Genomic DNA, 24,623 nt, shown 5'->3' with positions numbered 1-24,623 from the left:
TTAGTCACCTGAGCCATAAATCAGTTATAGTAGGGCTATTGTATTTTAAATATATTTTTTATTCTCCAAGGAGACTTACCTAGTTTGCCACCTCCTTGCCTGTTGCTCTGATATGGTTTTCCCTCCTTTTTTATTTATTGCACAAATTTCTTACAGTTAAAAAAAAAAGAAAAATTTCAGTACCATATCAATTGTCTTTCATATTTTGTGTTCTTCCTTTCCAGTGCTTTTCTATGTAAATAAGTATTCTGATGTACTTGTAAGTAATCACTCAGAGCATAATGTAATTTTGTCTTTGGTGTCTTAAAATTTTGCAGCCAGGCAAGAGAGGTTCACAGGGAAGGTAGGAACAAGTGATTATTCAGTGTGAGGATGGGAAGATCAAAGATAAGTAAGGGCAATGACTGAATCCTTCCCGTGTCATTGCCCCTAGTCCCCAAGCCACCCTCCTGCCATCATGAGTATAGTGGTGTATTGTGGAAGGCAGCATGCCCGGTTTTCCAGTTTCAAAATAAATTATTTAGCAGTGAGGCTTAACTCCCAGTAAATGAAGGAGTCTGTGAGTAGGGGAACCCTTCAGACTGGTTATATTATGAGCTGTAGAACTGTTGCCATTTTGTTGTTCCCCAGTTGTGTCCATAAAGAGATGTGTCTGAGCTCGAGACTTAGGCTCAGATGGGGAACAAACAGCCAAGGACCAACCTTAGTTTGGTCCAATAGGTGAATTTTAGCAACTCTCTAAACTCAGCTCTATACCTGTAAGACTCAGAAGTGATGCATATAGTGATGGAAAAAAATATTTTAGAAAATAGAAAACAACTTACTGGTTATTCTGCTAATGTGATAGAGGTTGCAGAATGGAAAATGAATGAATGCAAAAAAATACAGCTGGATTGTGTGCCACAAGTTTATTACTTAATAAATATTCTGTGGTTTGATGTGCTGTATTGTATTTTTAATATATCCTGATGAGAAAAACAATCCTAAGACATCCTGTAAGAATCAGACACGATTGAATAAGAAGGAGAACGACTCCATGAAACTGTATTTGGCATCAGTAAGATTCTTCTGCCAGTTTTCTCGAAAGCGAACCATTCCTGGTCTACAGAGGAAGAAAAACAAACACTTTTAAAGTATTTTTAAATCAAAAGCTTTTAAAATCAAACAAAGGGGATTTCCTGTTTACTCTTTTATATTCTTAGTAAGCAAGAAGCCTCTTTTATTGGCGGGGGAGGGGAGGTAGCTAGGGTTCTCTATATCCTTTACTGTTTCTTAAGCCCAGTCAATGAAAGGATTAATGAGCTTATATGTAAAGATACTTTAAGAGAGCTGCTATAAAAGGAATTATTATACATAAGTTAATTTTATGTGATATTGAAATTTTCCATAGAAACAATAGACATGACCCAGTTTGTCCCCACCCCACTGCAGCAACTAATCCTCAAGCTTATAATGAATGAAAAACCAGACACTAAGAAAAATAATTTTCCAGAACAATTTCAGCCCATTCTAATGGGGTTGGTGGTCCAAAGAAGAAAAGTGACCATTACATGAACTATCTGTTGTTGTGCAACTGATGGATTCCTGGAGTGTAATGACCTTTCTCCCATCCTTTTAAAACAAACCTCCAAATGTTCATTACCTGTGAACTAATGCTTGGTGGTCACCTACATAAAAAACACCAATGGGTGCATCCTAAAAAAGAGAAGGACAACTGTTAGCGCAGACCAGTCATACCAACTCTTTTTGCTTTTTTCGAGACGGAGTCTTGCTCTGTCTCCAAGGCGTAAGTGCAGTGGCATGATCTCAGCTCATTGCAACCTCCGCCTCCTAGGTTCAAGTGATTCTCCTGCCTCAGCCTCCCGAGTAGCTGGGTTCGTAGATGCCCACCACCATGCCCAGTTAATTTTTTTATTTTTAGTAGAGCCAGAGTTTTACCTTGTTACCCAGGCTGGTCTCGAATTCCTGACCTCAGGTGATGCGCCTGCCTCAGCCTCCCAAACTGCTGGGATTACAGGCATAAGCCACCGCGCCCAGCCCAATCATACCAACTCTTAATTCCTTCCGTACACTTGCCCATATGCATACTCTTGAATTTCTAGAATTCATCTTGCTTATGAATTGGGATTCTATAGGTGATAGTTTTTTGTCACTTTAAACCTCTGTTCCCCAAAATATCTTTTTGACAACAAATACCTTAAGAATCTTTACATAAATTGGAAATAAGTTGGGACAGGCTTGTGCTCCTCATTAATAGGAGTGTAAGTCATTAACCTTCTTTACATGCTCCACTTTACTCAACTGACAATCTCTACCTCTTAGGAATGGCGTGAGAATGAATTAATATAGATGAAAAGGTTTGAAACATTTTTAAAGCAGCATAATCATGTAGGTTGTACTATTATCTCAGTAGTCCCTCCCATCCTTGCCTCCAAAATTATACTTGGAATTTTGAGCAAGAGCCATTCTCCCAAGACTTCTCTCTGTGTGGTCTCTGGTGTAGTCTTGTTCCCCTCCACCAATCTCACTTCCTGACCTCTGACCTGGCCAGTTAGCAAGACAGCTGGTAGAGGGATATATGACCAGAAGTAAGATCTCCACATACCGCACCTCTTTAGGTTACCGCAGGATCCAAACGCTCTGAATAGGCGTTTCTACTAGGATAGGATGCATATAGGACATAGATGGCTCACTGACTGTGGTCATATACAAAGCCTTAACATCAGGCCAAGGTGCAAATAACTTTTGGGAAAGGATGGGAAGGCAAAGAGGAAATAAAATGTTTATGTCTGTTGTGTTTCAGGCATGCTTGGTACCAGCCCTGCTCCTCTGATGACCATTCCCCTAGATTCATGGATGTTATTTTGGCTCTTTTCACACCAGCTATCAAGTTAACATATTTCTTATTCATGGTCTACCTAGTGGATACCAGCAATCATTCTCTCAAGTATTTATTGAGTGCCTACTATTTGCCAGGCCTTGTTTTACAGGAAGACAAAAATCCCAGCCTTCATGGAGCTTACATTCTGGTGGAGGGAATAGACAATAATCAAACAATTATAGGGCTAGGTGTGGTGGCTCATGCCTATAATCCCAGCACTTTGGGAGGCCGAGGCAGGCAAATCACCTGAGGTCAGGAGTTCGAGACCAGCCTGGCCAACATGGCGATACCCCATCTCTACTAAAAATACACAAATTAGCTGGTTTTGGTGGCATATGCCTGTAGTCCCAGCTACCCAGGAGGCTGAGGCAGGAGAATCACTCGAATGCAGGAAGCAGAAGTTGCAGTGAGCCAAGATCACGCCACTACACTCCAGCCTAGAAGACAGAACGAGACTCCATCTAAAAACAAAAACAAAAGCAAAAAACAATTATATAGAATATGAAAAGGTGGTAAGTGCTATGGAGAAAAAGCATAGGAAAGTGAGTGAAAGAGGAGGTGAGGGAGCAGGCAATTCACATGCCTGGGGAGAGTGTTCTCGTCAAAAGAAACAGCAAGTGCAAAGGCCCTGAGGCAGGACTATACCTGACTTATTTGAGGAGAAGCAAGATCAGAATGGCCAGAGCACAGTGAGAGGGAAGGAGTAGTGGGAAAGCATAAGTAACAAGGGACCAGATCACACAAGGCCTTGTAGGCCCTTACTACTGAAAGCTGGTCTCTAGGCCTGCAGCCTCAGCATGGCCTGCCAGCTTGTTAGTTCTGCACTCCAGCCTAGGAGACAGAACGAGACTCCATCTAAAAACAAAAACAAAAGCAAAAAACAATCTCAAGCCCTACCCCAGACCTGCTGAATCAGAATCTTCATTTTAACAAGATCCCTAAGTAATTTGTACAAACTTTGAATTAATTTCCTTCTTTTTTTTTTTTTTTTTTGAGACAGAGTCTCACTCTGTCACCCACGTTGGAGTGCAATGGCACCAGCTCAGTCACTGCAACCTCCACCTCCTGGGTTCAAGCCATTCTCCTGCCTCAGCCTCCCAAGTAGCTGGGACTACAGGCATGAGCCACCAGGCCCGGCTATATTTTTGTGTTTTTCTTTTCTTTTTTTTTTGAAATGGTGTTTCACTCTTGGTGCACAGGCTGGAGGGCAATGGTGCGATCTCGGCTCACCACAACCTCCGCCTCCTGGGTTCAAGCGATTCTCCTGCCTTAGCCTCCCAAGTTGTTGGGATTACAGGTGTGAGCCACCATGCCTGGCTAAGTTTGTACTTTTAGTAGTGATGGGGTTTCTCCGTGTTGGTCAGGCTGGTCTGGAACTCCCGACCTCAGGTGATCCACCCGCCTCAGCCTCCCAAAGTGCTGGGATTACAGGTGTGAGCCACTGCGCCCGGCCTAATTTTTGTATTTTTAGTAGAGACGAGGTTTCACCATGTTGGCCAGGCTGGTCTTGAACTCCTGACCTCAAGTTGATCTGTCCACCTTGGCCTCCCAGAGTGCTGGGATTACACACATGAGCTACCATGCCCTGCCAGCACTTTAAATTTTGAGAAGCACTTTTGGAAAGTTTTTTTTTTGTTTTTTTTTTGTTTTTTTTTCCCCTTGGAGACGGAGTCTCGCTCTCTCGCCCAGGCTGGAGTGCAGTGGTGCAATCTCAGCTCACTGCGACCTCCGCCTTTTGGGTTCAAGCAATTCTGCTGCCTCAGCCTCCTGAGTAGCTGGGATTACAGGCATGCACCACCATGCCTGGCTAATTTTTGTATTTTTAGTAGAGATGGGGTTTCCCCATGTTGGTCAGGCTGGTCTCGAACTCCTGACCTCGTGATCCGCCCACGTCAGCCTCCCCAAGTGCTGGGATTACAAGCATGAGCCACCGCGCCTGCACTTGGAAAGTTTTAAACAGAGGAATGGGCCAGGTGTGGTGGCTCACACCTGTAATCCCAACACTTTGGGAGGCTGAGCCAGGTGGATCACTTGAGCTCAGGAGTTCAAGACCAGCCTGTGCAACACAGCAAGACCTTGTCTCTACGAAAACTAAAAAAAAAAAGCCAGGCGTGGTGGTGCATGCCTGTAGTCCCAGCTACTTGAGGGGCTGAGGCAGGAGGATCGCTTGAGCCCAGGAAGTAGAGGCTGCAGTGAACCCTGATCATGCCACTGCCCACCAGCCAGGGTGAGAAAGTGAGACCCTGTCTCAATAAGTAGATAGATAAATAGATAGATAGATAGATAGATAGATAGATAGATAGATAGATAGATAGATAGACAGACAGACAGACAGACAGACAGACAGATGTAGATAAAACAGGAATGACAGAAATTTGTTTTACAGCCAGGTGTGGTGTCTCATGCCTGTAATCCCAGCACAAAGTTTGCTGGGCATGGTGGTGTGCACCTGTAGTCCCAGCTACAAGGAAGGCTGATGTGGGAGGATCACTTGAGCCTGGGATGTCAAGGCTTCAGTGAGCTCTGATTGTACCACTCTACAACCTGGATGACAGAGCGACTCTGTCTTTAAAAAAAAAAAAGAGAGAGAAGTTTGAGAAGCACTTTTGGAAAATTTTAAACACAAAAGTGACAAATTTGTTTTACAGCTGGGCCAGTGGTTCACACCTGTAAGTCCAGCACTTTGAGAGGCTGAGGCAGGATAGCCTGAGGCCAGGAATTCAAGACCAGCCTGGGTAACAAAGCAAGATACCATCTCTTAAAAAGAAAAAGGAAAAAGAAAAAAATTTGCTTTACAAGACTCACTCAGGCTGGCTGCAACATTGAAAAGAGACATGATGAGGGCAAGGGTGGAAGCAGAGAGACTGATTAGGAGGCTACTGACATAATCTTGGTGAGAGAGGATGGTGTCTTGGACCAGAATGATAGGAGTGGAGTAGTAAGAAATAGTTAGGGGGCCAGGCGCGGTGGCTCACGCCTGTAATCCCAGCACTTTGGGAGGCCGAGGTGGGTGGATCACTTGAGATCAGGAGTTCGAGACCAGCCTGGCCAACATGGTGAAAACCCATCTCTACTAAAAATACAGAAATTAGCCAGGCATTGTGGTGCACGACTGTCATCCCAGCTACTTGGGAGGTTGAGACAGGAGAATCACTTGAACCCAGGAGGTGGAGGTTGCAGTGAGCCAAGATTGCAACACTGCACTCCAGCCTGGGCAATAAGAGTGAAACTCTATCTCAAAAAAAAAAAAAAAATTGTTGGATTCTGGATATATTTTTGAAAGTAGAGCCAATAGGATTTCCTAATAGATTAGATGAGGGATATGAGAGAAGAGTCAAGGATGACATCAAGGATTTTGGCCATTAACTAAGATGAAGACTGCAACTAGATAGGCTTGGAAGGGAAAATCAGAAGTTCAGTTTTACATGCAATACATTGGATGTTTATTAAACATTCACGTGGGACGGGTCTGTGCTAGAGATACAAATTTGGGGATCATAAGCTCTAGGTGGCATTTAAAGCTATGAGACTGGATGAGATAACCACAGAACAGAGTATAGAGAAGAGGTCCAAGGTCTGAGTTTCAGGACATTCCAACATGAAGAGGTTGGTATGAGGCAGGGAAACTACCAGTAGAGGCAGACTGTGAAGGAATGGTCAGTGAGGCAGGAGGAAAATCAGGAAAGTATGTTGTTCTAGAAGCCAAATGGAAAGTTTCATGGAGCGGGGAGTGATCAGCTATGGCAAGTGCTGTGCATAGGCCAGTGAGATAAGGACAGAAGTATGACTATTAAATTTTGCAAAAATGGGGTTGTTGATGACCTTGACAAGAGAAGTTTCCATTCTCACTGAAGCCTCACTGAAGGGAGAAAAAGAAGAACTTACCGGCGGTTTGGTTTTGGAGACCTTCATGGTGAAGTAGGTACCAGCAGAGATTCGTGCTACAGGTAGCCCAGCAGTTGAGATACTCCAGTGTACATAGTAGATGTATAGGAAGCTGTGAATTAAGTCTTTCCTCTCTATAAACTCTACGCCGTGTGCCCAGCATTTTTTAGAAACACACTTCTGTTTCATAGAAAAAAGAAAAAGCACACAGAAAAAGAAAAGCCTTCTGTTCAAGTCCTGTAGATAAATGCAGCATGGCTGGGTGCAGTGGCTCATGCCTGTAATCCCAGCACTTTGGGAGGCCGAGGCAGGAGGATTACTTGAGGCCAGGAGTTCCAGACCAGCCCGGGCAATGTAGCAAGACCCTATCTCTACAAAACAAATTTAAAAATTAGCCAGGCATGGTGGTACGCAACCTTAATCCCAGCTACTGGGGAGGCTGAGGCAATAGGATTACCCGAGTCCAGGAGTTTGAGGCTGCAGTGAGCTGTGATTGCACCACTACACTCCAGTCTGGGTGACAGAGCAAGACCCTATCCCTAAAAAAACGAATAAATAAAAATAAAGGATAAGTGTGGCATATAACAATTGGGGTTACAGCTCTGTTCTGGAGTCTGCTCCTTTTTTTTTTTTTTTTTTTTAGGAGATGGAGTCTCTGTTGCCCAGGCTAGAGGGCAGTGGCATAATCTCGGCTCATTGCAACCTCTGCCTCCTGGGTTCAAGCGATTCTCCTGCCTCAGCCTCCCAAGTAACTGGGATGACAGGCATGCGCCACCATGCCCAGCTAATTTTTGTATTTTTGATAGAGATGGGGTTTCGCCATGTTGCCCAGGCTGGTCTCAAACTCCTGAGTTCAAGTCTTCCACCTGCCTTGGCCTCCCAAAATGCTGGGATTACAGGCATGAGCCACCACGCCAGCAAGGACACACACTTCGATGTCTAAGTGTACATACACACAGATGTTGCTTCAGACCCCCTTACAGGAGGCAGGTTCAATTAATTGGAAAATAATTAGAAAGTGATTAGAACACTTGTTCTGCTCACCCCAGGAGACCTAAATGTGTGACTGGAAAGTAACGAGGCTGACTTTAGCCATTTGTGAAAATCCAACTCACTTAATTGTAGCCATAGGTGGTATATAAAGTAAGTTCAGGAAGGCAATAGAATAATCCACATCCTACAGACAGGAGGGATTCCTTGTTTGCACCCTTAGAGAAGCTTCCCCCTTTTCTTTTTAAAATTTTATTTTATGTATTTATTTATTTTAGAGACCAGGTCTTGCTATGTTGTCCAGGCTGGCCTTGAACTCCTGGGCTCGAGCAATCCGCCTGCCTCAGCCTACCAGAGTGCTGGGATTACAGACATGAGCCACCACTGCTGGGCGCTTCCCCATTTCAAGGCACAAATCTTCGCAGTGATGAGAGTTGAGAAACAAAGTATTCCTTGGGATGTCTCCTTTGGGCCTATTCTTGGAGTTGAGATGGGAATACAGTCCCACCGCTGCGGATTCTAATACATAGGGCCAAACTTTTCGATCCACAGTTGGTTAAATCCATGGATGGGGGACCGACTAAGGGACTTGAGCACACGTGGATTTTGATATGCATGGGGGGATCCAAAAACGTATTCCCCTGCAGATATGGAGAGCCAACTGTACACAACTAAAGTTAACTACATTATTGAATGTAGCATTTAGGCTGGGCACAGTGACTCATGCCTGTAATGCCAGCACTTTGGGAGGCCGAGGTGAGCGGATCACTTGAGGTCAGGAGGTTGCGGTGAGCCAAGATCATGCCATTGCACTCCAGCCTGGGCAACAAGAGTGAAATTCCGTCTCAAAAAAAAAAAAAAAAAAGTAGCATTCATTCAGTTCTTCATTCCTTCCTTCCTTAATTAATTCATCTATTTTTTATTAACCTTCAATCATATCTATACTACCTGAAATGTGTCTCAAATCTATCCATTCTTCTCCAGTCCCACTGCCACTGCTCTACTTCAGCTCTCAGTGTTTCTCACCTGGACTTAGGCAATAACCTCTCTAGACTCTGTTGTCCTCAACCTCACTTCTCCAATCCCCCACCCACAATGAAGCCAGAGTTACTTTCCTTAAGCACAGCTTCAGTCATATCTGCTCGGCTCAAAAACCTCCCTGGGCTGGGCGCAAGCTTGGTGGCTCATGCCTGTAATCCCAGCACTTTGGGAGGCTGAGGCAGGCAGATCACCTAAGGTTAGGAGTTCGAGACCAGCCTGGCCAACACGGTGAAACCCTGTCTCTACTGACAGTGCAAAAATGAGCCAGGCGTGGTGGTGGGGGCCTGTAGTCCCAGCTACTTCTCTACATTCTCAGAGGCTGAGGCATGAGAATCCCTTGAACCCAGGAGGCAGAGGTTGCAGCGAGCTGAGATCACACCATTGCACTTTGGCCTGGGCGACAAGAGCAAAACTCCAACTCAGAAAAAAAAAAAAAAAAAAAAAAAGCAACCTCCTGCAGCTCCCCATTGCCTGCCAAACAAAATGAAAATGTTTCACTGTGTCATTTAAGACCTCCCACAATGGCCAGGCATAATGTAATCCCAGCACTTTGGGAGGCTGAGGCAGGAAGATCGCTTGAGCCCAGGAATTTGAGACTGCAGTGAGCTATGATTGTGCCACTGCACTCCAGGCTGGGCAACTCCTTGTCTCAAAAAAAAAAAAACAACAAAAAACAGTTTCATGTCACACTTTTCTCAACAAAATGCTCATATTCCCATCAAACTATAACTAGCACTATTCCCCATGTTTACACCATGCTTTTGATCCGGCTGTTGTAATTTCTTGAGAAGCTTCTCTCTATCACCTACTTGATAAATTCTGTTTTCAAAACTACCACCTCCAAGAAGTCTTTCTGATCCCTCTTCCAACCAGATGTGACTTCACACCCTTTCCCTTTGAACGCTGGTGGAACTTGTTTTCTGCCTCTCTTATGGCACTTGAGACTTCCCCCCCATAGTACAGCCATAAGGAACTGTCTGCGTTGTAGTCTCCATATTAAAAATTTTCTTTTCTTTTGTTTTGAGACGGAGTCTCACTCTGTCACCCAGGCTGGACTGCAATGGCACCATCTCGGCTCACTGCAACCTTTGCCTTCCAAGTTCAAGCAATTCTCCTGCCTCAGCCTCCCTGAGTAGCTGGGATTACAGGCACCCACCAGCACACCCAGCTAATTTTTGTATTTTTAGTAGAGACAGGGTTTCACCATGTTGGTCAGGCTGGTCTTGAACTCCTGACCTCAAGTGATCTGCCCACCTCGGCCTCCCAAAGTGCTGGCATTACAGGCGTGAGCCACCGTTCCCGGCCAATATTAAAACATTTCTAACAGGGCTGACTTATCTGTAAGGCATAGTAGGCTCAATACCTAGGGCCCACAAAAAAATGTGTTCATTTCTTTTAAAATTAGAAGAAAAAGGCCGGGCACAGTGGCTCATGCCTGTAATCCCAGCACTTTGGGAGGCCGAGGAGGGCGAATCACCTGAGGTCGGGAGTTCGAGACCAGCCTGACCAACGTGGAGAAACCCAGTCTCTACTAAAAATACAAAATTAGCCCAGCGTGGTGGCACATGCCTGTAATCCCAGCTACTCGGGAGGCTGAGGCAGGAGAATCGTTTGAACCCGGGAGGTGGAGATTGTGGTGAACCGAGATCGCACCATTGCACACCAGCCTGGGCAACAAGAGCAAAACTCTGTCTCAAAAAAAAAGAAGCAGAAAATATGAATTTTAGGGTCATGATTATATTCATCTTTATACCAGTGCTGTCTTGAGTTTTTCCATATTTTGAGGGAGAAAGGGGCCTACAAAGGGAAGAGTGCCTAGGGCCCACAGAAGTCAAAATGCATCCCTGATTCCTGGCACAGGGCCTTGGATTTCACAGGTATTCAACAAATTCAATTCAACTGAACCTCCTTGGGCTGGCTCTCAGGGCACCAGCAGCTTCTGAATCAAAGAATAGCCTGAATTAAGATGAAGGCTTACAGAAGGAAGGAATTGGGAGAGTCTAACAAATCCCAATAATGTGGAGAGGGAGTACAGGAGGAGACATCAAAAAGATTTCAGGCCCTCCTTTAAAAAAAAATGTAGGCTGGCCTTTTGCCTCAGCTTATTTCAAACTTGTACCCAATTGGCTGTTTCTGTCCAGAGAGGAGCACTGAACTCGAGATTCCTTGAGATCAGGAGCTGTGTATTCTTTCATGCATCATTATTCCTTTTTTCTGAGACAGGGTCTTACCCTGTCACCTAGACTGGAGTGCAGTGGCACGATCATGGCTCATTGCAACCTCCCCAGGTTTAAGTGATCCTCCCACCTCAGCCTCCCAAGTAACTGAGACTACATACAGGCATGCACCACCACACCTGGCTAATTTTTGTATTTTTTGTAGAGATGGGGGTCTCCCTATATTGCCCAGGCTGGTCTCGAACTCCTGGGCTCAAGTGATCCACTGGCCTCGGCCTCCCAAAGTCATTATTCCTTCCTTTTTTTTTTTTTTTTTTTTTTTTTTTGAGACAGAGTCTGTCTGTCTTCCAGGCTGGAGTGCAATGATGTGATCTCAGCACACTGCAACCTCCGCCTCCTGGGTTCAAGCGATTCTCCTTCCTCAGCCTCCCGAGTAGCTGGGATTACAGTTGCTCACCACCACGCCCAGCTAATTTTTGTATTTTTACTAGAGATTCAGGCTGGTCTCGAACTCCTGACCTCAGGTAATCTGCATGCCTCGGCCTCCCAAAGTGCTGGGATTATAGGCATGAGCCACCACGCCTAGCCCTTCATTATTCCTTTTAATGAAGGGGCCCAACAGTCAACCTCTTATGGCTCATTGGAGCACGCCCCCCTTTTTTTTTTTTTTCTAGATGAAGTCTCGCTCTGTCATCCAGGCTGGAGTACAGTGGCGTGATCTCAGCTCACTGCAACCTCCACCTCCTGGGTTCAAGTGATTCTTCTGCCTCAGCCTCTTGAGTAGCTGGGATTACAAGTGTGTACCACCACATTTGGCTAATTTTTGTATTTTTAGTAGAGGTGGGGTTTCACCATGTTGGCCAGGCTGGTCATGAACTCCAGACCACAGGTGATCCACCTGCATCAGCCTTCCAAAGTTATGGGATTACAGGCATGAGCCACTGCACCCAGCCAGAGCATGCCTTTTTTTTTTTTTTTTTCAGCTGTTCTATATTACTCAATATACTTTTCTAGCCCTAATGTTTAATCTGTCACACAATCACAGACTTTATAACATTGAATTGGTCCCTAGAGATAATCTAATGCAGCCCTTCACTTTGCGGATGAGGATACCAGGGCCTAGAAGTGGGTAGGGACAGTCTAACACAATAAACTGGGACTGGTACCCAGGACTCCTGAGCAGCGTGCTCAGTGCTTTCTCTACCCCACCAGAAGCCTCAGTTCTAAGAGTCTCTTCTTCTCAGCTTGGCTCTTAATGGATTTTCCCCCCCTTTTGTGAATGAAGGCAGTCTTACACATGACATTAAATTTAACTATTTTCATCAGGCGAATCTCCTCCCATTTTTATCCGTGTGCAGGCAGCAGACTTTTATGTAGCAGCAGTGAGTGTGTTTTGTGATTTTTACATAATACTGCTTCATATACTCACTTCTAGGAAACAGTATCTCACTGTACTACTCGATCATGGATGGCTTAGCCAGCTACATACTACTGGACACTCAAAATCAATAGACACATAGAAGTACATGCACAAGGCAAAAAACAATGAAAAAAAAAAGTCTGCACAAAACTGTTATCCATGGTAAGTCACCTTTGGGGTAATAGAAATGGGTATTATGGGTAATTTCATTTTCTAATTTGTATCTTTTTGATCACTGGGCATTTTTTTCCACTGGGCATTTTTTATAGTGATTTTTTTTTATTATAAAAGTAATTTTAATTGTGTGAGGTGATGGGCATTCTCTGATTTTTCTTTTATAAGGAACCCATTTGTATATTCCTGTTGCCAGACTGTGTTCCTGAAGAGAATGAACCAACTTGGCCATTGGCAATGTGTAAGTGTTCCCTCCCCACAACTATACCATCCTTCTTCTTTTTTTTTTTTTTTTTTTCTCCGATGGAGTCTTACTCTGTTACCCAGGCTGGAGTGCAGAGGCGCGATCTCAGCTCACTGCAACATCCGCCTCCCAGGTTCAAGTGATTCTGCCTCAGCCTCCCAAGCATCTGGGATTACAGGTGCATACCACCACACCCAGTTAATTTTTTTGTATTTTTGTAGAGACAGGGTTTCACCATGTTGACCAGGCTGGTCTCAAACTCCAGACCTCAAGTGATCCGCCTGCCTCGGCCTCCCAAAGTGCTGGGATTACAGGCGTGAGCTACCGCGCCCAGCCTGTACCAGCCTTCTGATACCAGGTTTAATTATTCATATTCACATTGTAGTATCTTAAAATCATTTGAATTTGTATTTTTAAATAATAATAAAAGTCTGCATTATTTTTGTCATCCAAAGTACTTTTCCTGGGTCAGTAGAAGCTGATGAGAAAAAACAAATAAGAAAAAAAAAGTACTTTTCCTACTATGGTGGAAAGAATATATCAGATAGAACTGGCTGGGTGCAGTGGCTCACACCGGGTGCAGTGGCCACTGCCAGTGACTGGCAGTAATCCCAGCACTTTAGGAGGCCGAGGCAGGAGGACCACTTGAGGCCAGGAGTTCAAGACCAGTCTGAGCAACAAAGTGAAACCTCATCTCTACAAAAAACTAAAAAATTTACTCAGCCATGGTGCTATGTACCCATAGTCCTAGCTACTCAGGAGGCTGAGGCAGGAGGATCACTTGATCCCAGGGGTTTGAGGCTGCAGTGAGCCGAGATTGTGCCACTGCACTCCAGCTTGGGCGACAGAGCAAGACTCTGTCTCAATAAATAAATAAATAAATATTTTTTTAAAAGAATATATCAGGCCGGGCGCGGTGGCTCATGCTTGTAATCCCAGTACTTTGGGAGGCCGAGGTGTGCGGATCACTTGAGGTCAGGAGTTCAAGACCAGATTGGCCAACATGGTGAAACCCCATCTCTACTAAAAATGCAGAAATTAGCCAGGCATGGTGGCAGGCACCTGTAGTCCCAGCTACTCGGGAGCCTGAGGCAGGAGAATCCCTTGAACCCAGGAGGCAGAGGTTGCAGTGAGCCAAGATGGAGCCACTGCACTGCAGCCCTGGGTGACAGAGAAACGCTCTGTCTCACAAAAAAAAAAAAAAAAGTATATCAGACAGACATGTGATCATAACTTCATTTTGCTGCTCAATCAGAGAGAGGTTGGGCAATTTGTGCAAAGTTCTCATCTTTTAAATGGGTACACTGATATACCCACACACAGTTTTGTTGTGAGGATTAAATGAGATAATGCATGATGATGTGCACTGCAGTGCTTAACATATAGCAGTACTCAGTAAATGGCAACTCTTAATTTACCATCCCCTGATGTGTAGTGGACCCTGGGAAGTTGGCAATAAGCTTGAGAAAGCTCTCTATCAGAAATGCCTCACACTTTGGCCGGGTGCGGTGGCTCACGCCTGTAATCCCAACACTTTGGGAGGCTGAGGTGGGTGGATCACCTGAGGTCAGGAGTTCAAGACCAGCCTGGCCAACATGGTGAAGCCCTGTCTCTACTAAAAATAAAAAATAAATTAGCCTGGCATGGTGGCAGGTGCCTGTAATTCCGGCTACTCGGGAGGCTGAGGCAGGAGAATCACCTGAACCCAGGAGGTGGAGGTTGTAGTAGGCCGAGATCGCACCATTACACTCCAGCCTGGGTGACAAGAGTGAAACTCCGTCTCAAAAAAAAAAAGGGCTGGGTGCGGTGGCTTATGCCTGTAATTCTAGCACTTTGGAAGGCTGAGGCAGGTGGATCACGAGGTCAGGAGATCGAGACCATCCTGGCTAACACGGTGAAACCCCGTCTCTACTAAAAATACAAAATATTGCCCAGCGTGGTGGCACGCGCCTGTAGTCCCAGCTACCCGGGAGGCCGAGATAGGAGAATCACTTGAACCTAGGAGGCAGAGAGTGCAGTGAGCCAAGATCGCGCCACTGCACTCCAGTCTGGGTGACAGAGTGCGACTCCATCTCAAAAAAAAAAAAAAAAAGAAAGAAAGAAATGCCAGGCATGCTGCATTAGTGGGGCTGGGAACAGGGCGATTTTACATCATGAGCTAATATAACATATTTAGCTTTTCAGTCATTTACTTTTTAATTGTCTCTATCCTCACAACAGCCCTACAAAATAGGTAAGACAAATCCTTTGACCTGGCTCTTCATCTGTGAAGAAATATGGTAATGCGATAATAAATCCCTTCATGTATTCAACACAGAGTTATTGAGCATCTGTGTACCTGACATTGCTAGGGGCTGGGAACAGAGCAGTGAACAGAAACCTGCCCTCATAGACCATATGGTCTGGTGGTGGAAGACAGGCAGTAGTACAAGTAAATAGACTCTAGTATCTTAGGCAGAAAGAAGTGCGGAGGGAAAATGAGTCAGAGAAGTGGAGAGGGTTGTGATTTTAGATGAAGTGGCCAAGAAAAGCCTCAATGAGCAGGTGATATTTTTTAACAAAGATCTGAAGGGAGGTAAAGCAGTGAGCCATGGGTATATATCTTAGGGGAGAGGGTTCCAGGCAGAAGGAACAGCAAGAGCAAGGGTCCTGACAGGGGAACATGCCTGGCAGTCGAGGAACAGCAAGGAGGCAAGTGTGGCCGAGGGAAGAAGGTGAGAGTGGGGAAGGAGTGATGGGAGCTGAACCATAAGTTGGAAGGGGAAAGGGAACTCAGATCATATTGGGCCTGATAGACCATTGTCACGACTTAATTTTGCCTTTTACTCAGAATGACCAATGGGATTTGCAAGGGAAATTTTTCCTACTTGCTATGTGTTCCATTCTAGTTTGATTCAGGAACCCTGAGTGCAGTAGGCGGGGGCCTTTGCCCAACCCCAAATGGAGATGTGCTCCACAGCAGGAAGGCTCAAGAATAACTTGCACCATTCATCTTCACTATGCTCAAGATACCCCTCCTAATGAGAACGGTGAGTGGTGTCCGCTGGAGCATAGAGGGAGTGGAGCCAGAAATCCCTGACTTTTCCTCCTTCACACCTGACCAGGCCTTCCTAAGGCCTGGGAAACTGCCCTGAGGGCTGTAGGCTTTGAGGGGCTGGCCTGGGGAACAGAGACAGCTGGAACTTTTCCCAGGGGTAGAGGAGTTCGCCTCCACCAATTTCAACTGGTCTCTGTTCCATAGAAGCACAATGAGAAGGATTTCAAGCCATTCTTTCTTTCTTTTTTTTTTTTTTCTGAGACAGGGTCTTACTCTGTCACTCAGGCTGACTGCAGTGGCGCAACACAGCTTACTGCAGCCTCGACCTCCTGGGCTCAAGTGATCCTCCCACCTCAGCCTCATGAGTAGCTAGAACTATAGGTGCATACTACCACGCCTGGCTATTTTTTTTTTTTTTTTTTTTTTTGAGACGGAGTCTTGCTCTGTTGCCCAGGATGGAGAGTGCAGTGGTGTAATCTCGGCTCACTGCAACCTCTGCCTCCTGGGTTCCAACGATTCTCCTGCCTCAGCCTCCCAAACAGCTGGGATTACAGGCACCCACCACCATGCCCAGCTAATTTTTGTATTTTTAATAGAGACGGGGTTTCACCATATTGGCCAGGCTGGACTTGAACTCCTGACCTTGTGATCTGCCTGCCTCAGCCTCCCAAAGTGTCAGGCTTACAGGCATGAGTCACTACGCCCGGCCTAATTTTTTAGTTTTATAGAGATGGAGTCCCACTATGTTGCCCAGGCTGTCTCAAACTCTTAGCCTCAAGTGATTGATTCTCCCGTCTTGGTCTTCCAAAGTGCTGGGATTACAGATGTGAACCACTGCACCTGGCCTAAGCCATTCTCCTTTATTCACTCACCAGTTACGCAAAGTAATCCAGGGCCTTCTCAGCAAAGCTGCCAGGATGAGCCACACAAAGAAGTCAGAGTCAGACACAGGCAGAAAAACAAAGGAATTCATGGGATTGTACATCTTACTATGCAGGCAATATATTCCAAAGCCAAATTAAAAAGTCTTTTGATCCATCTGCATGCCCTCTGTTAACAGGAGCATTCTAAAGTTGGTGGTGGAGGCCAGGTGCAATGGCTCACACCTGTAATCTCAGTACTTTGGGAAGCCAAGGCAGGAGGATCCCTTGAGGCCAGGAGTTTGAGGCCAGCCTGGGCAACATAGCGAGACCCTGTCTCTACAAAAAATTAAAAATTAGCCAGGTGTGGTGACACACGCCTATCTACTCGGAAGGCTGAGGTGGGAAGATTGCTTGAGCCCAGGAGTTCAAAGCTGCAGTGAGCTAGGATCGAGCCCCTGCACTACAGCCTCGGTGACAGAGTGAGACCCTGTCTCTAAAAAAAAATAAAATAATGGTGGTGGAGAACTCCTATTTTGGATGAGCATCTCCCTTAGGCCACTAGGCCCCCATTTAATGCACTAGCATGGACAAATTACTTAAGTAGGAAGAGCAGATTTTCCCAGGGAAATGTAAGGTTAGAATGATACAGACACAGGGAAAATGATTGTGATTGTGCATTTCACCTTCAAAGGCTATCCCACCTTGATTTTGGAACTGAGATAGAGACGATGTTTACTTATTCTAGTCACCCCCTTTGATACCATCTCCTAGATTTTCCAGACTTCAAACTTTTGATCTGCTGAGAGTCTCTTTATTGTTCTTCACACTGGTGTACCATGCTGGAGTGGTCGGCCTAACTTACCGAAAAATATTCGTCAATTTGTTTACGACCCTTTTCCACAGTGAATTCACCGTGAGTCATCCACTTGATGTTTTTCAAAGGGTTTTGCTCCTCTGCAAAAAAAAAAAAAAAAAAAAAGGTGTGAATTTGTTAGTTGCCCCGTAGTATGGTGCTATATGAGACAGTTATTTAGGCATCCAAACAAACAGGATTTCTACCTTCCACAATCTTAACAGCATAATTGATGACATCCTCAACCAAAGCTAGAGCTACTTGAGTCAATTTATCCTCGTAGTCCTTATCTTGTGTATTCGGCATTGTTTGGCTTGCGGCTTTGTTATCCTCATCCATTGCTTTCTGACTTGTTGAATTTTGAGTCTCACTCATTTGCTTTTTCCTGGGGAAGAAAAGAAGTTACTCACTGCGTGCATGTGTGTGTACACACATGTGAATGCACTCATATAAGTACAGACCATCTCTTGAAGAATCACAAGAGACAGTAAGCAGTAATTGCCTCTAGGGAGGGGATTGGGGGTTTAAGGGTAGGAGTCAGACCTGTGCCTGGCTGCTGAGATCTACTTTTCCTGAAAACCAAGGATTCTCACATTCTCAAAACCATAATGAGGCCCGACATGGTGGCTCACGCCTATAACCCCAGCACTTTGGGAGCCCAAGGCGGGTGGATCACCTGAGGTTGGGAGTTCAAGACCAGTCTGACCAACATAGTGAAACCTGGTCTCTACTAAAAATACAAAATTAACTGGGCGTGGTGGCGGGTGCCTGTAATCCCAGCTACTCGGGAGGCTGAGGCAGGAGAATGGCGTAAACCCGGGAGGCGGAGCTTGCAGTGAGCTACTGCACTCCAGCCTGGGCGACAGAGCGAAACTCCGTCTCAAAAAAAAAAAAAAAAAACAAAGAAAGTTGAAATAATGAGCATCCTCCTATTGTATCTGACTTTAATGGCCTTGCTTTCTGTTGTTCCACCATTAGTATGATGCTGGTTTATGGTTTGAGATGTATCACATCAAGAAAACATTCGTCTGTTCCTGTTCTAGTAAGATTTTTATCATAAATGATAGCTATAATCTTCCAGATGCCTTTAACATGTATTGACAATGTGAAATTTTGTGTTCCTAGGGCTGTAAACATGGGTCCATCACAGAGCTAGAAGTCTTTGCTCATTTTCAATTTTTTTTACATCTTTTCCCTTGAGTCTTAAATCCTTTCTTTTCTTGCTACTGTTTAAGTCTTTTTCCTTATTAAAAAATTGCTTATTTCCAGCACAGCTTTAAATTCCTTACAGGTGGCCGGGTACAGTGGCTCAAGCCTGTAATCCCAACACTTTGGGAGGCCAAAGTGGGAGGATTGTTTAAGTGCAGGAGATTGAGATCAGCCTGGACAACATACCAAGGCCCCATCTCTACAAAAGTTTAAAAAATTAGCCAGGCATGGTGATGTGTGCCTGTAGTCCCAGCTTTCTACTCACAAGGCTGATGTGGGAGAATCACTTGAGCCTGGGAGGTTGAGGCTGCAGGGAGCTGTGATCTCACCACTGAACTCCAGTCTGGGTGACAGAGCGAGACCCTGTCTCAGAAAAAATTAAAAATATGGCCAGGCACGGTGGCACATGCCTGTAATCCCAGCAATTTGGGAGGCCGAGGCAGGCGGATCACCTGAGGTCAGGAGTTCAAGACCCACCTGGCCAACATGGCGAAACCCCATCTCTACTAAAAATACAAAAATTGGCCTGGGCCAGGTGTAGTGGCTCATGCCTGTAATCCCAGCACTTTGGGAGGCCGAGGCAGGCGGATCACCTGAGGTCAGGAGTTCAAGACCCACCTGGCCAACATGGTGAAACCCCATCTCTACTAAAAATACAAAAATTAGCCAGGCATGGTGGTGGACACCTGTAATCCCAGCTACTCAGGAGGCTGAGGCAGGAGAATCACTTGAACCCAGGAGGCAGAGGTTGTGGTGAGCCGAGATCGTGCCACTGCACTCCAGCCTGGGTGACAGAGCGAGACTCTGTCTCAAAAAATAAAAAATAAGTATGTTGCAAGCAATCCTTCCATTGGGTGGAAGGGCTACATGAAAGTGGATATCTCTCTCCAAAGGGAGCTATTTTTCTATAAATAACAGCTCCCAATTTGGGGGTGTTTAATGTGCTATGTTTCATTTAACTGTCATCACAGCCCTATGAAAGAGTGCGCTGGGCACCTTCCATTTGCCCTTCCAAATCCACTGTCCTTGCATCTCCCCCTGTTTCCTGCCCTGGAAAACTAACCTGACTGCACCCATAAATGGTGCCCTCTGGCTTCTAGGGGGTTCCACACAATAAGGAGATCAGGAAGTCAAAATATATGTTCCTGGTGGTTTTCCCCCTGCAAGTTGGCTGATGGCTGGCTGCATGAAGTCCCCAGTGTCTTTCAGGGCAGCGCTCTCCCAGCTTCTAAGTGTGGTAAGGGTAAGCATTCTCTCCCCTCAACCTTTTAGGCCCACTGTTACTAGCCCCAGCGAGCTGCACCTTCCTCTGTTGCCCTGCACTCTGGCCACACTTTTGTAAATAGTCCCTTACTTAACCCTTCTGCAGCTGTCTTCATTTTAATACACCAACAGTTTCCTACAGGAACCCTGAGTCACAGATAGAGGGCCTATTGCTGCCATGTAAAAATGAGGAAACTGAGCTGTACACCCACACTGTCTGGCTCCACAGCCCATGCTCTCAACTGTGCTGCTCTTCTCCCTCCAAGATTCAGAAAGAGTAGTAGGGCCCTATTTGCATATTTTCTTTCTTTCTTTCTCTTTCTTTCTTTCTCTTTCTTTCTTTCTTTCTTTTTTTCTTTTTTTTCTTTTTTTTTTTTTTTTTGACAGAGTCTTGCTCTGTCGCCCAGGCTGGAGGGCAGTGGCAACCTCTTCCTCCCGGGTTCAAGCGATTCTGCTGCCTCAGCCTCCCGAGTAGCTGGGATTACAGGCGCCCGCCACCATGCCCAGCTGATTTTTGTATTTTTAGTAGAGATGGGGTTTCACCATCTTGGTCAGGCTGGTCTTGAACTCCTGACCTCCTGATCCACCCGCCTCAGTCTCCCAAAGTGCTGTGATTACAGGCGTGAGCCACCACGCCCGACCTTATTCTCACATTTTCATCTAGAGTCCAGTGACCCACTCTCTCTCTCTGGGAGCCTCTTTCACAAAAGGCAACTTTTTCTTTGTTTTTTTTTTTTTTTTTTGAGACAGAGTTTTCACTCTTGTTGCCCAGGCTGGAGTGCAATGGCGAAATCTCGGCTCACTGCAACCTCTGCCTCCCAGGTTCAAGCAATTCTCCTGCCTCAGCCTCCCGAGTAGCTGGGATTATAGGTGTCCGCCACCATGCCCGGCTAATTTTTGTATTTTTAGTAGAGACGGGGTTTCACCATGTTGGCCAGGCTGGTCTTGAACTCCTGACTTCAGGTGATCCACCTGCCTCGGCCTCCCAAAGTGCTGGGATTACAGGTGTGAGCTACTGTGCCCGGACAAAGGGCAACTCTGTTTCCTTTATTGACATAATCACTGGTCCCAGGGGGTAGTAGATACCACAAAAGGCAACCTGGCTCCCACAGCCATCAGTTCAAGAACCATGGGGACAGCCTTTGAACATCCCTGAAATAATGTTGGCCATTGTTCATTTAAGCTTTTTTTTTTTTTGTCTTTTTTTTTTTTTCCTGTTTTTTCTCTTGAGATAGGGTCTTGCTCTGTCACCTGGGCTGGAGTGCAGTGGTGCAATCACAGGTAGCTGCAGCCTCAACTTCCTAGGCTCAAGTGATCCTCCCACCTCAGCCTCCTGAGTAGTTGGGACTAAAGGCCTATACCACCACACCTGGCTATTTTTTTTTTTCTTTTGAGACAGAGTCTTACTCTGTCACCCAGACTGGAGTGTGGTGACACAATCTCGGCTCACTGCAACCTCTGCCTCCTGGGTTCAAGAGATTCTCCTGCCTCAGCCTCCTGAGTAGCTGGGATTATAGGTGGGTAAATACAAAATACACGTGTTGTAAATACAAAAATATGCCCAGCTAATTTCTGTATTTTTAGTAGAGATGGGGTTTCACCATATTGGCCAGGCTGGTCTTGAACCCCTGACCTTGGGTGATTTGCCCACCTCAGCCTCCCACCGTGTCCTGCCTACACCAGGCTATTTATTTTATAGTTCTCAGTATGTTGCCCAGATTGATATTAGCATTTTTAAGCTCAGTTTGCCTCTGCCCCAGTTCCCTGTTGCTGCAGCTGGAGGTAGACAGGATCATCTGCTGGAGGACACAGAGCATTTCCAGGCTGCCCACTCCAGAGCAGCCAGAGGCTAAAGGGTGGGCAGTGAGGAGCCTAAAGACCCTTAACACTAGAGAACTGACTCTCCCTAGCCCTTACTTAGGCCATGCCAATTTGGCCAGAGCAACCTGCTATAAACTCTGTAAAGACAACTGCACAAAGGTTTTTGGGTAAATTGGTAATTTCAATAGACTTTGGTAAGGTAGCCATATATTAACTTGATCCTTTAGAAAATTGTCCATTTGCGCCGGCTGCAGTGGTTCACACCTGTAATCCCAGCACTTTGGGAGGCCAAGGTGGGTGGATGACCTGAGGTCGGGAGTTCAAGACCAGCCTGATCAACATGGAGAAGCTCCGTCTCTACTAAAAATACAAAAAATTAGCCGGGTATGGCCAGGTGCGGTGGGTCACACCTGTAATCCCAGCACTTTGGGAGGCCAAGGTGGGCGGATCACGAGATCAGGAGCTCGAGACCATCCTGGCTAACATGGTGAAACCCCGTCTCTACTAAAAATACAAAAAATTAGCTGGGCGTGGTGGTGAGCACCTGTAGTCCCAGCTACTTGGGAGGCTGAGGCAGGAGAATGGCATGAACCCGGGAGGCAGAGTTTGCTGTGAGCTGAGATCTCGCCACTGCACTCCAGCCTGGGCAACAGAACGAGACTCCACCTCAAGAAAGAAAGAAAAAGAAAGAAAGAAGGAAAGAAAATTGTCCATTTGGGGCCGGGCGCGGTGGCTCACACCTGTAATCCCAGCACTTTGGGAGGCCAATGTGGGAGGATTACCTGAGGTCAGGAGTTTGAAACCAGCCTGGCCAACATGGCAAAACCCCGTCTCTACTAAAAATACAAAAATTAGCCGGGCATGGTGGTGCATGCCTGTAGTCCCTGCTACTCGGGAGGCTGAGGCAGCAGAATGGCGTGAACCCAGGAGGTGGAGCTTGCAGTGAGCTGAGATCGCGCCACTGTACTCCAGCCTGGGCGACAGAGCGAGACTCTGTCTCAAAAAAAAAAAAAAAAAAAAAAAAAGGAAAGGAAAGAAAATTGGTAACTTGGACATTCAGTAACTTTGCTTTCAGCAAATTGCCTATTGATAAATTGATGAGAAGTCAAATCTGTGACCTCCAACACGAAGCACATGGGGTGTGTGCTTTATGCATGGAAGGACCTCCTTAAGACTTTCCCTGGGGAGCCCGTGCTCCAACAGGAGAGGGAAGATGGGGAGCAGTGCCCAGGAAGAAGCTCAATTTTTACCCTCACACATCTGTGGGCACACACCATTCTTAAGCCACCCTCCCACTGGCCTCTCTTAGTTATTTTTCTTCCCTTCCCTCCCCTCCTCTCCCCTCCCCTCCCCCTCCCCTCTCCTCCCCTCTCCTCCCCTGCCCTCCCCCTCCCTCTCCCCTCTCCTCCCCTGCCCTCCCCTCCCCTTCTCAGAGGCCAAATAGGCAGGGTGGGTGGAAAGAGAAGGGGGAATGGTAATGTTTGGGATCTGGGTGATGAATAGGGAGAACCACTGCAAGTCCTTTCTGTGGACTCCCCCATCCCGGAGAAACCCCAGTACCGGAGTGAGCAGATCTTCTTTGCTTGGAACAGGAGCAGTGGTAGGTAGCTGGGGATGTCTCAGGATTCTCTCAGTAGCTTCTCTCAGATTGCCAGATGGAATGTTTGCAAGTGCTGCCAAGGAAACAACAATTTCAACCAATGGGAAGCATAGCCTACATGTTTCTGACTGCTTATGTTAATAACGGAGGGTAAGATGGGAGGGGGTGAGGGAAGGAGGGGAGAGCCAATCACAGCAACTGTCTGACCGCAATAATAGGACCAAACTGTGGTAGCTATACCTAGCTTCTCTTCAGCTGAAGATGAGCTTGCAGGGCCATGCCAGGAAGAACAGTGATGATAAGCCTCACAGCTGGTATGTATTGGGCATCCCTATGATATGCCAGTCACTGTGTTAAGCCTTCAGTATCTGAAGTCATTTACTCCTCACAATAGCATTATGAGGTAAGTATTAGTATTTGCATATTACAGTTGAACAGACTGAGGCACAGCAAGTACTGTCCCAAACTCAAACCCAAAGCTGTCTGACTTCATTGGCTGAGCTTTTACTTTTTCATTTCCAAATTCTGAGGTTAGGACTTCCCATGTGTACTTCATTGCTTTGCAAACCAAAAAGTTGTCTGAAACAGGTCTCAATTTACCAGTTTATTTTGCCAAGGTTAAGGATGTGTCTGGGAGACAGGTCTGTGCCTTTCTCCAAAGATGACTTTGAGGGCTTCAGTATTTATTTATTTATTTATTTGTTTATTTAAAGACAGGATCTCACTGTCACCCAGGCTGAAATGCAGTGGCACAGTCATGGCTCACCCCAGCCTCGACTGCCTGGGCTCAAGTGATTCTCCCACCTCAGCCTCCCAGGTAACTGGGACTATAGGTGTGCCACCACCACACCTGGCCAATTTTTAAATTATTTATAGAGACAAGGTCTCACTCTGTTGCCCAGACTGGTCTCGAACTCCTGGGTTCAAGCTATTCTCCTGCTCCAGCCTCCCAAAGTACTGGGATTACAGCCATGAGCCACCTCACCCGACCAGGCTTCAGGTTTTGTTTGTTTGTTTTGAGACGGAGTCTCGCTCTTGTTGCCCAGGTTGGAGTGCAGTGGCGCGATCTCGGCTCACTGCAACCTCTGCCTCCCGGGTTCAAGCGATTCTCCTGCCTCAGCCTCCCAAGTAGCTGGGATTACAGGCACCCACCACCATGCCCAGC

At 46.1% G+C, this 24,623-nt stretch overlaps 1 protein-coding gene across 2 annotated transcripts; it reads right to left on the bottom strand.

Annotated features, from left to right (window-relative positions):
• Nucleotides 1-893: 893 nt before the first annotated feature.
• On the bottom strand, nucleotides 894-23,503 carry AKAP14 (A-kinase anchoring protein 14). 2 transcript variants are annotated; one of them, XM_015444183.4, is made up of 6 exons: nucleotides 23,419-23,503; nucleotides 17,772-17,950; nucleotides 17,575-17,666; nucleotides 6,767-6,946; nucleotides 1,643-1,695; nucleotides 894-1,102 (listed from the first exon to the last, which is right to left on the bottom strand). In XM_015444183.4, the coding sequence occupies exons 2-6, from the start codon at nucleotides 17,938-17,940 to the stop codon at nucleotides 1,003-1,005; spliced, it is 594 nt and encodes a 197-aa protein (XP_015299669.1). In that variant the 5' UTR covers nucleotides 17,941-17,950; nucleotides 23,419-23,503; the 3' UTR covers nucleotides 894-1,002. The 2 variants fall into 2 exon arrangements, with proteins under 2 accessions (XP_015299669.1, XP_065394226.1); XM_065538154.2 differs by lacking the exon at nucleotides 6,767-6,946.
• Between the last annotated feature and the right edge of the window lie 1,120 nt (nucleotides 23,504-24,623).

This window comes from Macaca fascicularis, chromosome X (assembly GCF_037993035.2).
Source record: "Macaca fascicularis isolate 582-1 chromosome X, T2T-MFA8v1.1".
NCBI lineage: Eukaryota > Metazoa > Chordata > Mammalia > Primates > Cercopithecidae > Macaca > Macaca fascicularis.
This window is presented reverse-complemented; position numbering and strand designations above follow the sequence as displayed.